This window comes from Podarcis muralis, chromosome 17 (genome assembly GCF_964188315.1).
Source record: "Podarcis muralis chromosome 17, rPodMur119.hap1.1, whole genome shotgun sequence".
In the NCBI taxonomy this organism is placed as follows: domain Eukaryota; kingdom Metazoa; phylum Chordata; class Lepidosauria; order Squamata; family Lacertidae; genus Podarcis; species Podarcis muralis.
Genome location: NC_135671.1, coordinates 12,444,055 through 12,458,524, shown reverse-complemented (window position 1 = coordinate 12,458,524; position 14,470 = coordinate 12,444,055). Strand labels below are relative to the sequence as shown.

At 43.8% G+C, this 14,470-nt stretch overlaps 1 protein-coding gene across 3 annotated transcripts in view; it reads left to right on the top strand.

Annotated features, from left to right (window-relative positions):
- The window catches only part of ABCA1 (ATP binding cassette subfamily A member 1), a 108,866-nt gene that overhangs the window by 17,390 nt on the left and 77,006 nt on the right, over nt 1–14,470 (top strand). For all 3 annotated transcript variants that reach the window (XM_028712743.2, XM_028712744.2, XM_077921318.1), the window contains exons 2-5: nt 2,030–2,171; nt 8,214–8,307; nt 9,576–9,717; nt 11,194–11,312. In XM_028712743.2, the coding sequence (XP_028568576.2) occupies nt 2,106–2,171; nt 8,214–8,307; nt 9,576–9,717; nt 11,194–11,312 (421 nt within the window). In that variant the 5' untranslated portion in view covers nt 2,030–2,105. The remainder of the gene's footprint in view (nt 1–2,029; nt 2,172–8,213; nt 8,308–9,575; nt 9,718–11,193; nt 11,313–14,470) is intronic.

Genomic DNA, 14,470 nt, shown 5'->3' with positions numbered 1-14,470 from the left:
ATTGAAAATGGGGGGGGGGGGGGGGGAGGATAAACAGGAGGCATTGTCACATAGCAGGGAGGGGCTTATCTGCCAGTGTCTTTTCCATGCTGCTGAGGCATTTTTCAGTAATCCAATCTGGGGGTTGGGGAGAAGAGTGATTGAGAGCTGGGTTCTAATCTTGAATTAGTCACTGTTTCGCTCTGGAAAGAGCTCTCTGCATTTTCTTATATTATATATTTATCTATTAAATTTCTAAACCACCCTTTATCAAGAAGGGGATACAAGCGGGTATACAGTAATGCATCATGTTGCAGGGAGTGCATTGCAGACCATGAATGGTCTGCAGACGCTGCAGTAGTTTTAACAAACAATTCTGCTGCTGTGGGTTTCCATCATCAGATTTCGTGCTTCCCTCCTCTCCCAAGGTAAAAGAAGCCATGGGCCCCTGAATCAGATTGGGACTATTGCTTTGGAGCAGAGAAGGTCTACCCTTTCTCCTACACTGCGAATTGCCCTACCCACTTCAAGCTGGTATTTGCCCTGCTGAGCAAAACATACATGTGTGAAACAAGAATATTGAGGGGTCCCTTCAAGGGGTTCAGCTTCTTAAGGATGACTGGACCTTTGACGAGAGTGTACCTTTTAAGGCTCTAACCGGTCGGGAAATGAACAGAGACCAGACCAGGATATACAAAAGCAAAGCAGCTATAAGCCTGAACTTTATTAACTGTTGCAACAGGGTGCTCACTGCCACAAACAGGAAGCAGGAGGGACCCAGGACAAAGGTGTGCAAGCCCTTAAGACGTTTGAACTGCCCACCCTGGAGCCCAAGACTGCCGCTCCATACATCATGCATACATCACAGAAGGGGTGTAGCCCAAGACCACCCCACAATACATCATATGTGCATCAGAGAAGGGGTGGTCTACAACAGAAATCTGAGTGTGTTGTTTTTATCCTGTCTGCCAGGTTACCTGACTGGATTACCTGGCCATCCTGGCCACTTGTTTGTTATGATAACTACTCAGTTCCCAAATCCAGGTCACAGGCTCACCCTATTCATATCTTCAATGTGCCCTTGATTCAGGATTTGTGAGCAAAGAGACAATGGGGAGGCTCCATTGCAGAGAAATGTTTGAGGTCATTTGGGAGAGACAAAATGGTTTCAGGACTTTTTTCTGTGAGGTTTCAGACATGTGGTTTATACATTTATTTTATAAAGTTCTTATAACAGGTGCCTACATGATAACCGCATGTTTTGCTCCAGAGGCAAAGAGTACTACTCTCTCTATGTGTGTTTCAGTTGTGGAAACAACTGTGGAAGAAAGTGACCCCATCCGGCCCATCAAATGATTCTCCCTGTCACCATTTTTAAGACCTTTGCTATTTCCCCAAAATAGCAGGAACTATTCCATTTATGAATCTCCTCCATCACACCTTGTTTTGCTCTCTGTGTGCAATTTGAATAGAAATTAGAAATACAGTGGTACCTCGGGTTACATACACTTCAGGTTACATATGCTTCAGGTTACAGACTCCGCTAACTCAGAAATAATACCTCAGGTTAAGAACTTTGCTTCAGGGTGAGAACAGAAATCATGCTCTGGCGGCGCGGCAGCAGTAGAAAGCCCCATTAGCTAAAGTGGTGCTTCCGGTTAAGAACAGTTTCAGGTTAAGAACAGACCTCTGGAACAAATTAAGTACGTAACCAGAGGTACCACTGTACAGAATTACAGGTGCCTCTGTGGAATAGTTACGTCTGGCCTTGAACTACAGTGTGTGGTGGATAGGGGAATGTACTTGCATTACTTAAGGGCAGATTATTGACAAAAAGTAAAGTTTGGAAACACTTGGCTTAGAATTCAAGATCTGGTTTCAGCTCTGTAATCAATCCCCTGCTTCATCTTCCTTAATATTGCTGCTGTGGCTGTGTGGGTGTTATTGGGCTCTATATTGGGTAAGAACAAAGCAACATAAACAAGGAAGTGGTTTGTTTTGCTTTAAGAATTAACAAATCCTGCTAATCCACTCCTTTTGTTGTTTCTAGTTGATGACCAGCCACAGTATCTCTGCTGTGTGCTGTTGCCATCTGTGGTGGTGCCAGTGTGAACAGAGGGGAGAAGATGGTGTTCTGGACACAGCTTGGTTTGCTGCTATGGAAAAATTTCACCTATAGGAGAAGGCAAACGGTAAGATCACACTATTGCTTGGTTTTCACAAAGTAGGTAAGGGTACTGGTTGCTTGGTTCCCAATACAGGGCCTTCTTATGAAACCATTTTTTATTTTATTGTGCCAAACAGTCAACACAGAGTGGTTACTCACATGTGCAAATCTCCCATTGATCTGGGTAGTCTTTTCAATAAAAACAGCTACAGGATTTGTATAGTGGCTTTGATGTTCTATTGATCTGAAGATAAGTAATCGGTTAGTTGGATCTTACGACGCCCTGAAAAAGTCATGGAAAGGCTTTTTGATCTCTTGGAGGTTCTCGTTAACAGAAGAAGTAGGAGGTAATGTTTGGTGATCCTTCCTCCGTATAGCTACCACCTCCCACACTGTTGCAGAAAATATGGAGCAATTTCTTTTGGACATGGGAGGGTGGGGGATTCTATGAAAAATGCCCCCTCTCCTCTGTCAGTTCGTGCCTAAGCAGAGAACAGGGCAGGATTATGCTGCTTTTATTTACAATGCTGCCACCAAAAACTTTGTAGAGAGATGGATGTCTTAATTAAAAAAATAGGTGCACACCCAGCAAAGACATTGTATGAAGAGGTACATATATTGTGTAACATCAGTTGACTCCTCCCATTAGTGGCTCAATCTAGGTAAACCTGGGGGAATCCCCATTTCTCTGGCTGCTGATTTGGCCTCAGCATTTGGAAGCTGATACATACACATATACACCTCAGGATACCTTTGGGTCAAAGCATGTGTGTCCTCAGGCTGAAGAAACTGTAGATTAAGGAGCACTTGCTGTGATCACCTGAGCTTTCCCACCCTGCAGGTTAGCAGGACACCCAATGCTGACCCCTCTCATGGACAATACTTGATAATTCCTTAATTCTTACAAGAACTCAGCAGAGGTACCCAGTGGGGTAGCGTTGCCATAGAACCAAAAGAGCAATGAGAGCTTACGCAAGGAGTTTACAATATGTTAAATTTATCAATGGAGGAAAGATAGTGTCATCAACAGTTGCTGCTGTTGAGAATGAGTTTATTTTATAAGCCTTTTCTTCTCTGTGTGCTCAGGGGGGCCTATGCAGCTCTGAATGCCACTTCATGCCTCAAACAATGTGGGCATTAGCATACCAGAGTTTCTGCCACAACACATTTGTGAGACTTTAAGGTGCCACTGGTCTTGGCTATTGCTTGCTTGCTTGAGCTATTCCTGATTGTATACCGTGTTCAAATTGCAAGGACAAGGACTGGACTTTTGAACCCTACACAGCTACCTGTTTGGAACTCATCCCAAAGATGGAGGAACTCTACCAGTATATAATGTACACCAGGTGTTGGGAGCCTTTGGCCCTTCAGATGTGGCTGTTGGCTCTGCTTGCTGAGGCTGATGGGAGTTGTAGTTCAGCAACATCTGGAGGGCCAAAGGCTCACCACACCTGGTTATGAATAGTGAGGTCACCAACGCTTGCACATGCATCATGCCCATACAGAGATGGCACTGACACTGTCTGTGAGTGAGACTACCATCTTTGATAATTTTCCTGGTGGTTGGGGATTAACAGGGGTGGCTAGAGCTTTGGCCAACTAAAAAAGAATTGTACAGGTGTACCGCTACTTATACTAGGGTTGTCATATTTCAAAAAGTTGAGTTGTTGGTTTTTTGCAACATCTCCCCCCCCCCATCAAGTTTTTTAGCTTTTTTTTTTTAGCAAATCCAGGCACTTTGACTAATTTCCAAAAATTCCACCCAAACGCCGTTTTTGGCAGACGAATCCCGGCTATGTCTGGGAAATTCTGGACGTATGGCAGCCCTAACTCACGCACAATTGACTCGTGCACGAAGCACCAGGAAATAAATAATTTGGTTCGAACCTTGAAATGGCGGGAGAGAGCTAGTGAGTCCTCATGGCTCATGAGGAGACCCTCCCTGGAACCCAAAGAGGACTTCAGCGAGGGCAGAAGAAGCTTTGAAGAGACCGAAGACACAGCAGGGCTTTGTTTAGGTTGCTCAGCCTCCCCGCCTAACAGCTGATGCACGTGGTAGCACAGCAGCCGGAGCTGCTTTTCTGCACATCCTTCAGCCTCCAGCCAGTCCCAGAGCTTCAATTCCAGTTGTGGATATTTTTGGATGCAGTGTTTTTGGGTGTGGATTGGAGAGAGAGCAGCAGAGAGGGTGTTTAAAGAGTGTTTAGAGGGTGCTCCCCACTTAACGGTTTTTGCTTATGCGTGCAGGGCCTAGAACGTAACACCCCCCCCCCCCCCGTGCAAGTGAGGGGACGCCTATATCAGCAGTCCCCTGGTGGATTGCAGTCAATATCCTGCCCCTTGCTACATCTAGCACAGTTTGCATCAGCTTCGTAGATAGCTGGCTGCTTTCAAATGCATAAATGAAGAGGAAGAGATGCTGAACAAGGAGGCGAGTGTGTGTGTATTTGCTCAGCTCTCGCCCCTGAAGTTGCTTTTTCCTCCCACAGGGTTCAGCCAGGATATACTTTGTCCTGGCTGCCTTCCAGCAGCACAAATGTAACTCTTGCTCTGCACACGTCAAGCTGAGCTTTGTACCCGGCTTTCGCAATGCTTATTTCAGCTGCCGCTGCCGCTGCTGCTTGGAAAACTGGCGGAGAAGGGAAATGCAGCCTAAGCTATTTACGGGACGAGCTCTTGTGGGAAAAGAATCTTTCACCAAAAAGGAAAAGAAACCCACCCACTCCCCCTGTAAGGTTGAAGCACACATCTGTTTAGGTGTGTATAAAGTGAGCTGTCCCAAATTGCAACATCGTTAGTTGCAGAAGAATTAGAATTTTAGCACTTATATAGAAAATATTAATTTAAATATATTGCAAATATGAATTAATGTTTGTAGAATCCTTGTAAGGGAGGCCAGGACTATTGCCTCCTTAATGTAGATACAAGTAGTATGAGGAGTTGAAATAAAAGATGATTGCTCAAGATTACTTACTGAGATGGTATGCACACTCTGAGCCATTGAACTGCACCTTCGCAGCAGATACATAGCCTGGCTAGATGTTTTCATTTCCCCCCCTTTTAAAGACTCTAACCAATTTTCTGAAAAGAACAGCAATTTTTTCTCTCAATTCCGATAGAATCTGTTTTTTTTGTGGGGGGCGGGGCGGGCGCAGCAAAACAGAGTATTTCATAAGGAGCAACAGGATTGATATACATCTGTGGTTATTGTTGTGTGTATACCACTTCCCAAACCAGCAGCTGGATGGCACTAGATTTAGAGTACAGTGGTACCTTGGTTGTCAAATGAATCAGCTCCTGAATGTTGTAAGCCTGGGAGTGAGTGTTCCAGTTTGCGAACGTTTTTTGGAAGCCAAACGTCCAACGCAACTTCAGCAGCTTCTGGTTGAGTGCAGGAAGCTCCTGCAGCCAATTGGAGGCAATTCAAGAACCAAGGTACCACTGCAAACTCGAAAAAACGTGTTTCCTTTAACTTGCCTTGTGGCACACTCCATGGAAAAGGTTGTCTGCATGTGACATAATACTTCAAGGGATTTAAGACAGACTCTCCAGGTTCAGATTCCAGATTTGGGGGAGATGGGCCAATTTTGGGCCACCTAAAATGGTCCGAAAGGATATCGAATTTGAATTCGCCAGCCTTCAGTTTTTATATGCCTAGTTGTCAAATGAATCGGCTCCTGAATGTTGCAAGCCTGGGAGCGAGTGTTTCAGTTTGTGAACGTTCTTTGCGAACGTTTTGCGAATCTTACCATTCTACTTGTTTTATGTTGCGTTCTTATTTTAACTATACTGTTTTTTGTTTTGCTGTTGTACACTGCTTAGATATATAAATAAATATTAAGCGGTTTGCAAATGCTGCTATTATTTTTATTATTATTATTATTATCATCATCATCATCATCATCATCATCATCATTATTATTGCCTCCCAGCTTGACCACACCTCTCCTAGTGCAGGTTGGCCCCCCCTCAACCATTTGAATGATCCCTCTTTCCCTGACTGACCACGTGGGTGATTCTTTGAGGGTGGTAGTGAGGAGGACCCAACATCAGCCACACAAACGTCCCAACCTTACAGTTTTAATCTGGGAAGCATATGGATTAACCTCTGAACATCCACCAGGCCTCTGAGCCACTAGTCTAGCTTTTCCAGACTAATTTTGTATTGGATCAAGATAGGTCCATCCACCATTAGCTTTGGCTATGATTTTTTTTTAACAGACAGCATGAATCTGCATTATATTTAAGCACTGTAACGTTCACTGCTGTGGGAGCAAGGAATGCTACCACATTAAAGTCATTTTATTATTTATGCATTTGTTATCATTATATCTCCCCTTTTTCCCATGGAGACCTAGGTGTGAGAACTGCTAGGTTAGATAGATAGATAGATAGATAGATAGATAGATAGATAGATGATAGATAGATAGATAGATAGATAGATAGATAGATAGATAGATAGATGATAGATGATGATAGATGATAGATAGATAGATAGATCCCACTGAGTATTTGGGTATCTGATTTTCAGATAAGAAAAGGTTTAGAAAAGGGAAATAAAAGATCCCCAGAAGTGAAATATAGTCAAACCTTGGTTGTCGACTGTAATCCGTTCCAGAAGCCCTTTCAGCTTCCGAAATGTTGGCAACCAACGCATGGCTTCTGATTGGTTGCAGGAGCTTCCTGCCCTCAAGCGGAAGCCTCATTGGACACTTGGCTTCCAAAAAACGTTGAAAAAATGGAGCATTTGCTTTCAGGTTTTCAGTGTTCGGGAGCCGAAACGTTCCCGAACGGAGGAGTTCGGGAGCCGAGGTTTGACTGTAACAAAAAGAGAGGTCTAGCGTGCTATGACATGACACATCTATTAAAGGCGCCTGAGCTCTGCCTTTTGCTGCCCGCTCACCCCGTCATAGAGCCTCCCATCCAAATGCTGGCCAGACCAGACTTGCTTAGCTTCAGCAAAATTTTCTGTACCTTGTGACTTCAGGCCATGCTGTGGAAATTGCTCTGTTAGTCCTACCGTGTTAGGGGGGAGGTATAGGATTTATTTACAGTTTAGATTTAGCTGCGTTACAGTAACACCCCCAGTCCTTCTTCATGCCTTGGCCCTATGTTAAATGTCAGTTGCCTAATTTTAGATACATGTTGATGCCGCTATGAATGCTCTAAACAGCACTCCTGCACTGACATGTAAAACATTATATATATGACAGTTGGCAGTGACTGTGTGGATAAGTATATTGTTACACTCTCCCAACTGTTTTCCAAGTGGTGCGAAGTTCCAGGACTGCAGTGACCTTACTCAGGTTTGGTTCATTGGAGGCCTCTTAGAATTTTGTGATTTCTGTGCCTATTTACATATATACACATTGACCAAAGGAGGAGTCACACCTTCAATTCTCCAACAGGCACCCAAAGTCCACAGCTCCTGCGTCAGATTTCTGCTCCAGGGAGACAGCACCCCAAAAACACATTCCAACTTAGATTACAGTTTACCCCGTCGTTTGCTTCACAGATTACACCATCCTTGGTCCCCAACAATTTCCAAGCCATTCTTGGCCCATTTACCTGCAGTTTTCCCAGCAAAGGAGATTTTTTTGACAACTTTCCTTTGATTATTAACTCAGTTTCCAGCCCTATCTGATAGTTCCATTGAACCTCCCTTGTCCAAGCCACCAATCCCACAACACTATGAAGTATTTCCCTGGAGGTTTATGGATATATTTTTTTCTGGGGCAACTGTATTTTTGTGAGAAAATAACCACATATGCTGTGGTGGGTTGAAAAGCTTGTGGATATGATCAGAGAAGACACTATGTAATTTTTATCCTGTGTTTTCATGAGATACGTGAATTCCAAAAAGCGGCCCATGCATCAGTGGCCCATTGACGAAGTTTTCATGAAACACTGAAATGCGGTATCTTCTTCAGAAGTGTTATTACGCTGACATAAAGACACAACTCTAATACTGCTTGTGAAGGTCTTAACCACATTGTCCTCAGTTTCCCATTGATACCAAATGTGGATGATTAATATTTTGTTTCTTCTTTCCTCTTCTCTCTTCTAGTTCCAGCTGCTGATTGAAATCATTTGGCCTTTACTTATCTTCTTTATATTGATCTCTGTACGGCTATCGTTTCCACCCTATGAACAACATGAATGTAAGTATGGAACATGCATATGCTTTGCTTTATATTTGGTGATGATGAGAAGGAAGGAAGGAAGGAAGGAAGGAAGGAAGGAAGGAAGGAAGGAAGGAAGGAAGGAAGGAAAGAAAGAAAGAAAGAAAGAAAGAAGGAAGGAAGGAAGGAAGGAAGGAAGGAAGGAAGGAAGGAAGGAAGGAAGGAAGGAAAGAAAGAAAGAAGGGAGAGGATTGCCTTCATCTTCTCCCTTCTCCTGCCTGCATGTTTGGCATCTATAGCACAGAAGGACCTAAGGTAGCATGGAAGAGAAACACCTTTGCTGTGCATTATGGCAAAAACAAGCAAACAAAAATGGTAGTACAAAGCTAAGCTTGATAACTTGCAGAGGATACTCAGTCAAATTGGTAGAAAGACACCAAGGATAAATGCAACTAAACTGCCATATAACAGTGGCTTTCCGGGTGATTAACATCCTGCCATGTTTCTTCCTGTGCCAATGGGTCAACAAATACCAGTTGTTTTAACAATATTGATATTGCTATTTGTCTTCTGAGAAAAGAAGATACTCTTCATTTTATGCATTAAGTGCAGTTCAGTTACATCACACATTTTGCCAGGTCACGAACACATGCAGGTGTACCTTCCTCCCCCTATACCAAGATTTGGGGCTGTTCAGAGAAACCTTGATTGCAGGTGACTGTGACCTCTTTAGGTCTGCTTAGGAATTTAAGGGACAGAACTGTTATCTAATGTTCCAACGTTCTTTGGTGTTTTTTCAACATGAGCTTTGGATAGCTTACCGCATAATATTGCAACAGCAGCCGAGCTGTAGGTGCGTAGCTTTTTAAACCACTGGATATTTTAAATATGGCTCGGTTAACGATTTTTAAAGTGATTCAACAACGGGAATTTTTTCGGGCATCAATTCTAGACACACCTATCTGGGAGTGAGTAGTTTTAAGGAAAATTGAAAGAGATCATTCCCCAAGGTATGCAAGCACATTTTGTGTGTCCACTGTAATCGCTGTTCAAAAAATTTCTGAAGGTTTTTGAAAGTTCTCTGGGTATTTTCCTGTTGTTGTTTTCTAGCTGTAAACTCTTTGCATACATTAGAAACCTCTGTGATAGGTTTCTCTCATGGTGGACACTATCTTCTCTCATGGTGGACACGGAATAATATTTTTTTGAGGGGTAGAGACACACTGAGGACAAAGGTTTTTCAAAAGGAGAGAAAGCCACTTGATGGCCTAATATGTACATTCCTAAGTTTTGTCCTTGTGTTTCAGGTCATTTTCCAAACAAGGCCATGCCTTCAGCTGGAACGTTGCCATGGGTCCAAGGGATTATTTGCAATGCCAACAATCCCTGCTTCCGCTACCCAACTCCTGGAGAGTCACCGGGCATTGTTGGAAATTTTAACAAATCTATGTGAGTACCATATCTTCCTTTATGAATCTCTGGCCCAGGGAGTAGTGAAGGGACAAGTATGAAGAACGGAACGGAGGCAAAACGGCCTTGCACTGGTCTGCATTATAAAAGGTGCTGGCTGTTCTTATTTTTTTTGGCAGCCCTGCAAGAAGCCTTTGTAGAAAAGTACACTTGGTTCTGAGATAGTGGCTGTGCTTGGCAGGGCGAATGTTGGGGCGGAACCTACAGGGCAGTGAATCGGGAAAAGTTTCATCCAGGGCAAAACTTTGCAGGTAGGAAGCACTAGGAAAAGTGGATTAAAGGGGAGGGCGAAACTGCAGCTCATTAGGACTTTAAGGTAAAGGGACCCCTGACCAGTCGTGGCTGACTCTGGGGTTGCGGTGCTCATCTCGCTTTACTGGCCGAGGGAGCCGGCGTACAGCTTCCGGGTCATGTGGCCAGCATGACTAAGCCGCTTCTGGCGAACCAGAGCAGCACACGGAAACCTTAGCGGCTCCTATAATTCTGACTTCACTCATTAGATAAAATCACCGACATGGAGGAGCAGCTAGGCTTGCTCAGCACGCAGAAATCACTTGGAAGGATACCTGCACAGTTTGCTTCATAACTTTCTTTCTACAATGGCTAGAGATGTACATTTTTAAAATGAAAGCTGAGAGTCTGGGGTCCTTGTGTGAGAGCCAGTGTGGTGTAGTGGTTAAGAGCAGTAGTCTCGTAATCTGGGGAACCGGGTTCGCATCTCTGCTCCCCCACATGCAGCTGCTGGGTGACCTTGGGCCAGTCACACTTCTTTGAAGTCCCTCAGCCCCACTCACCTCACAGAGTGTTTGTTGTGGGGGAGGAAGGAAAAGGAGAATGTTAGCTGCTTTGAGACTCCTTCGGGTAGTGATAAAGCGGGATATCAAATCCACTAATGAAGGCCTTCTTGGCAATCCTAAATTATTCAAGTACATTTTTGACTAGTACAAATGAGGATGGTCCTATTTCTCTCTTGATCCTATTAGGATCAGATAACTCTGCTCTGTCTTAGCATGCTTATTGCATCTGAGGAGCGAATGACCAGCTGCCCTTTGCTCTGGAACTGTGACCAACTTCTCTAATCACGTGTCCAAGTTGCAACACCTTCTGAGGCCCTGATCCCAAGAGGAAATGGGAAGCATGTTGCCACAGCTGGAGTTTTTGATGGAAAAGAATAAAGCATTTATATGAGCAGCTGGTCAAAAAAAGATTTCATTGGTGAAGGGAGAAAATGCAAATGGCACATCCAGCCACTAATTAACATGGGGCACAATCCTGATGGAATGAGCGCTCACAAAACATGGTGGTGCTGTTCACCAACCCTCATTCGTTTTAGTGGGACTTGCAAGACAGATCCATGAGTCAGTTGTAAACAGGAATGTGCAATACAAAGAACAGAATTTGGAGTCAAGCGAACTATCCTTCTTTCTCCTTCTTATATTATCCTATCTTCCTTAGTGTTTCCCGCCTGTTCTCTGATGCCAAACGATTGCTACTGTATAGCCAGAAAGACACCAGCATTAAGGACGCACAGAAAGTAGCAGGGAAACTGCAGAAAGTTGGGAAGACTATTTCAGGTAAGTGAACAAAGGATGTGCTGTCCATTTGGTGTTGCGTCAATAATCCAGAAGATGGAAAAGGCTCACTGATGCTTAAATTTGCACTGGCTAACTTTGTGAGGGGTCCCCCCCCCAACCATACCACAACAAGTAGTTCACCCCCATCTGTCCCTACCCCATGGCTGGACCCCTGTGTTTACCTGAAAAGTAAAGGCATTTTTCAGGTGAAAAAATATAACTGAATCAGAGGCCGGAATTTAAAATATAGCTGCGATCCCATGCATGCTTAGTTGAAAATCAACCCATCAAAATCGATAAAATATCTGTTTTCAGAGAAAGTATGTTTAATGCTTGCATCTTAATGTGAAATATGCCATTATTTCTTTCAGAGAGCCCCTTCATCCTCCCCAAATGTGCTTGGTTTCCTGTGTGTCAGCACCTCTATTTCAGTACTTTCCCCCATCCTCAGCTCTCTGTGGTTTATGTGTTTGTGGAGCCTTTACACTGAGGTGGCAACAACTTTGTTGTTATTTATTGTTGTTTATATACATATACATATACATAAAGGTAAAGGTAAAGGTAAAGGTACCCCTGCCCGTGCGGGCCAGTCTTGACAGACTCTAGGGTTGTGCGCTCATCTCACTCTAGAGGCCGGGAGCCAGCGCTGTCCGGAGACACTTTCGGGTCACGTGGCCAGTGTGACAAAGCTGCATCTGGCGAGCCAGCGCAGCACTCGGAAATGCCGTTTACCTTCCCGCTATAAAGCGGTACCTATTTATCTACTTGCACTTTAAGGGTGCTTTAGAACTGCTAGGTGGGCAGGCGCTGGGACCGAAGAGGGGAGCTCACCCCGCCACGGGGATTCGAACCGCCGACCATACGATCGGCAAGTCCTAGGCACTGTGATTTTACCCACAGCACCACCCGTGTCCCATACATATACATACATACACATACATATATGTGTGTGTGTGTGTGTGTGTGTGTGTGTGTGTGTGTGTATGCATTCTTATTTATTTACTTACTTACTTAAAGGTAAAGGGACCCCTGACCATTAGGTCCAGTCGTGGTCAACTCTGGGGTTGCGGCGCTCCTCGCTTTATTGGCCGAGGGAGTTGGCGTACAGCTTCCTGGTCATGTGGCCAGCATGACTAAGCCGCTTCTGGCGAACCAGAGCAGCTCACGGAAATGCCATTTACCTTCCTGCCAGAGCAGTACCTATTTATCTACTTGCACTTTGATGTGTTTTTGAACTGCTAGGTTGGCTGGAGCAGGGAGCTCACCCCGTCACGGGGATTCAAACTGCTAACCTTCTGATCGGCAAGTCCTAGGCTCTGTGATTTAACCCAGCGCCACCCGCGTCCCTGATTTACTTACTTACTGCTTATATAGCAGACATGGGGTGTGGCGTGCTATGAAGGGATCATATATATGTGGCAAAATCATGCATTAGGTCCCATCTCTTTTACCTTCTTGTTTCTGATACAGGAACTGGGCTGGGAGAAATAGTGGCTACTGTCATATGTAAGGAAGGTGGAAGAGGAGGCTCCCTATTGTTGTTAAACCATCGCTTTATATGTGAATGGGGAAAACACCTGAACGATAAATATGTCTGCCCTCACTATGTTTCTTCCCTGCCCTGATTTCCCATTTCTTCAGCCTTTCCTCTCATCTTCTTCAGTGCAAGAGTTCTTCCGCATTTCTCGTAGTTTTTATTCAGACTTTAAAGGGAGTATGATTTCTTTGTAATCCAAAACCACACTCCTTGAAAAGCTGCAAAGGAAATTCATTGAAGAAGATGCCTGGGCTGTAGCATCTGTGTGCGTTTTTTTTGAATATTTTGCCCATGCTTGGTTGGTTCAGGTTTTATGAGGATGGTGCTTGTAATCTGCTAGCTCATGTTGATGATGGCTCTAAAGAAGTGAGTAAGGTATCCAGTCAAACTGCAAATCCTGTAGGTTGGCAGAAGACACCTAGTGATTTCGGCAGCTAACGCCATAAAAGCATATAAGTTTGATTAAAGGGAGGAAGAAGACCTGAGGTAATTACTTGTTGCAGGATTAAATGAGTAATGAGTATCTCTGAGCTTAAATTTTATTGTTAACTCTATTTGTAATTATCCATCTATATAAAACAGTGACATGTATAAAAACAATTTTTAAAAATTGCAACAATGCAGTTTAAAACCACAGTACACACATAATATCAGCTCCAATCCAATTAAGATTCCAAATGGGATGATAATTCCACTTAGACCTGTTAAATATGTTGAAATGAGCTCTCCCTAACCAGCTGAGGTATGAAATGTATACGAAGTTTCCAAATTCACATCCTTCAGAACTTTGTTTTCATTTTAAGTATGAGTGCTAGGAACAGATGGGGAAGGTGTTCAATAGAGAAGAGAGTAGCCAGCGCTATTGAAATGTTAGTCAACGGATTATTTATTGGAATGTTGACTAATAATAATAATAATAAATTTTATTATTTGTTCCTCGCCCACCTGACAGGGTTGCCTCAGCCACTCTTGAGTGGCTTTCCGCATATACAAAAACATAATAAAACATGGTGTGCATGTGTTTGAGAGTGATATACAGTGCTCAAAGTGAGTACGGAAAGGATGGTTAGGTCCAATCTGATTGTTTCCCTGTTTAAAAAGAAAAGCGGGGTGATACCTTATCTCACTTTGAGCATTGGTGGGATGTGAAGTAGTGTGTGCACAGTTAGCATGTGTCGGAAACACATGTGCGTAAGAGTATTTTGTGTTTGCGTGCATACAACAAAAGATGTTGCACTTCAGAGAACAAGCATGTGCCTCCTCTTGTTCTGCAATGGAGCTGACGTTTCCTGAAAGTCTTCTACAGATAGAAAACACTGACAAGAGTTGAGCAAAATATTAATAAACAACACTTTGCATTTCAAGTGTATAAGGCACTTCATAAAAGTGATCTCAGTAATCCTGGCGACAGGCCATTGCTGTTCCATCGATACTGCAGATTGATGGCTGGGCAGGGGCCTAGCTGAGGCTGAGAAAACAGTGACTTTGCTAAGGCCACACAGTGAGGGCATGGCCGATGCGAACTGTGAACTGTCAGCATTTTGCAGCTTATGCTCTTCTTAACCAATACCCTGGTGCTGGAGAAAGGAATGGCAACAGCAGCGAAAAGTGAAATGTATGG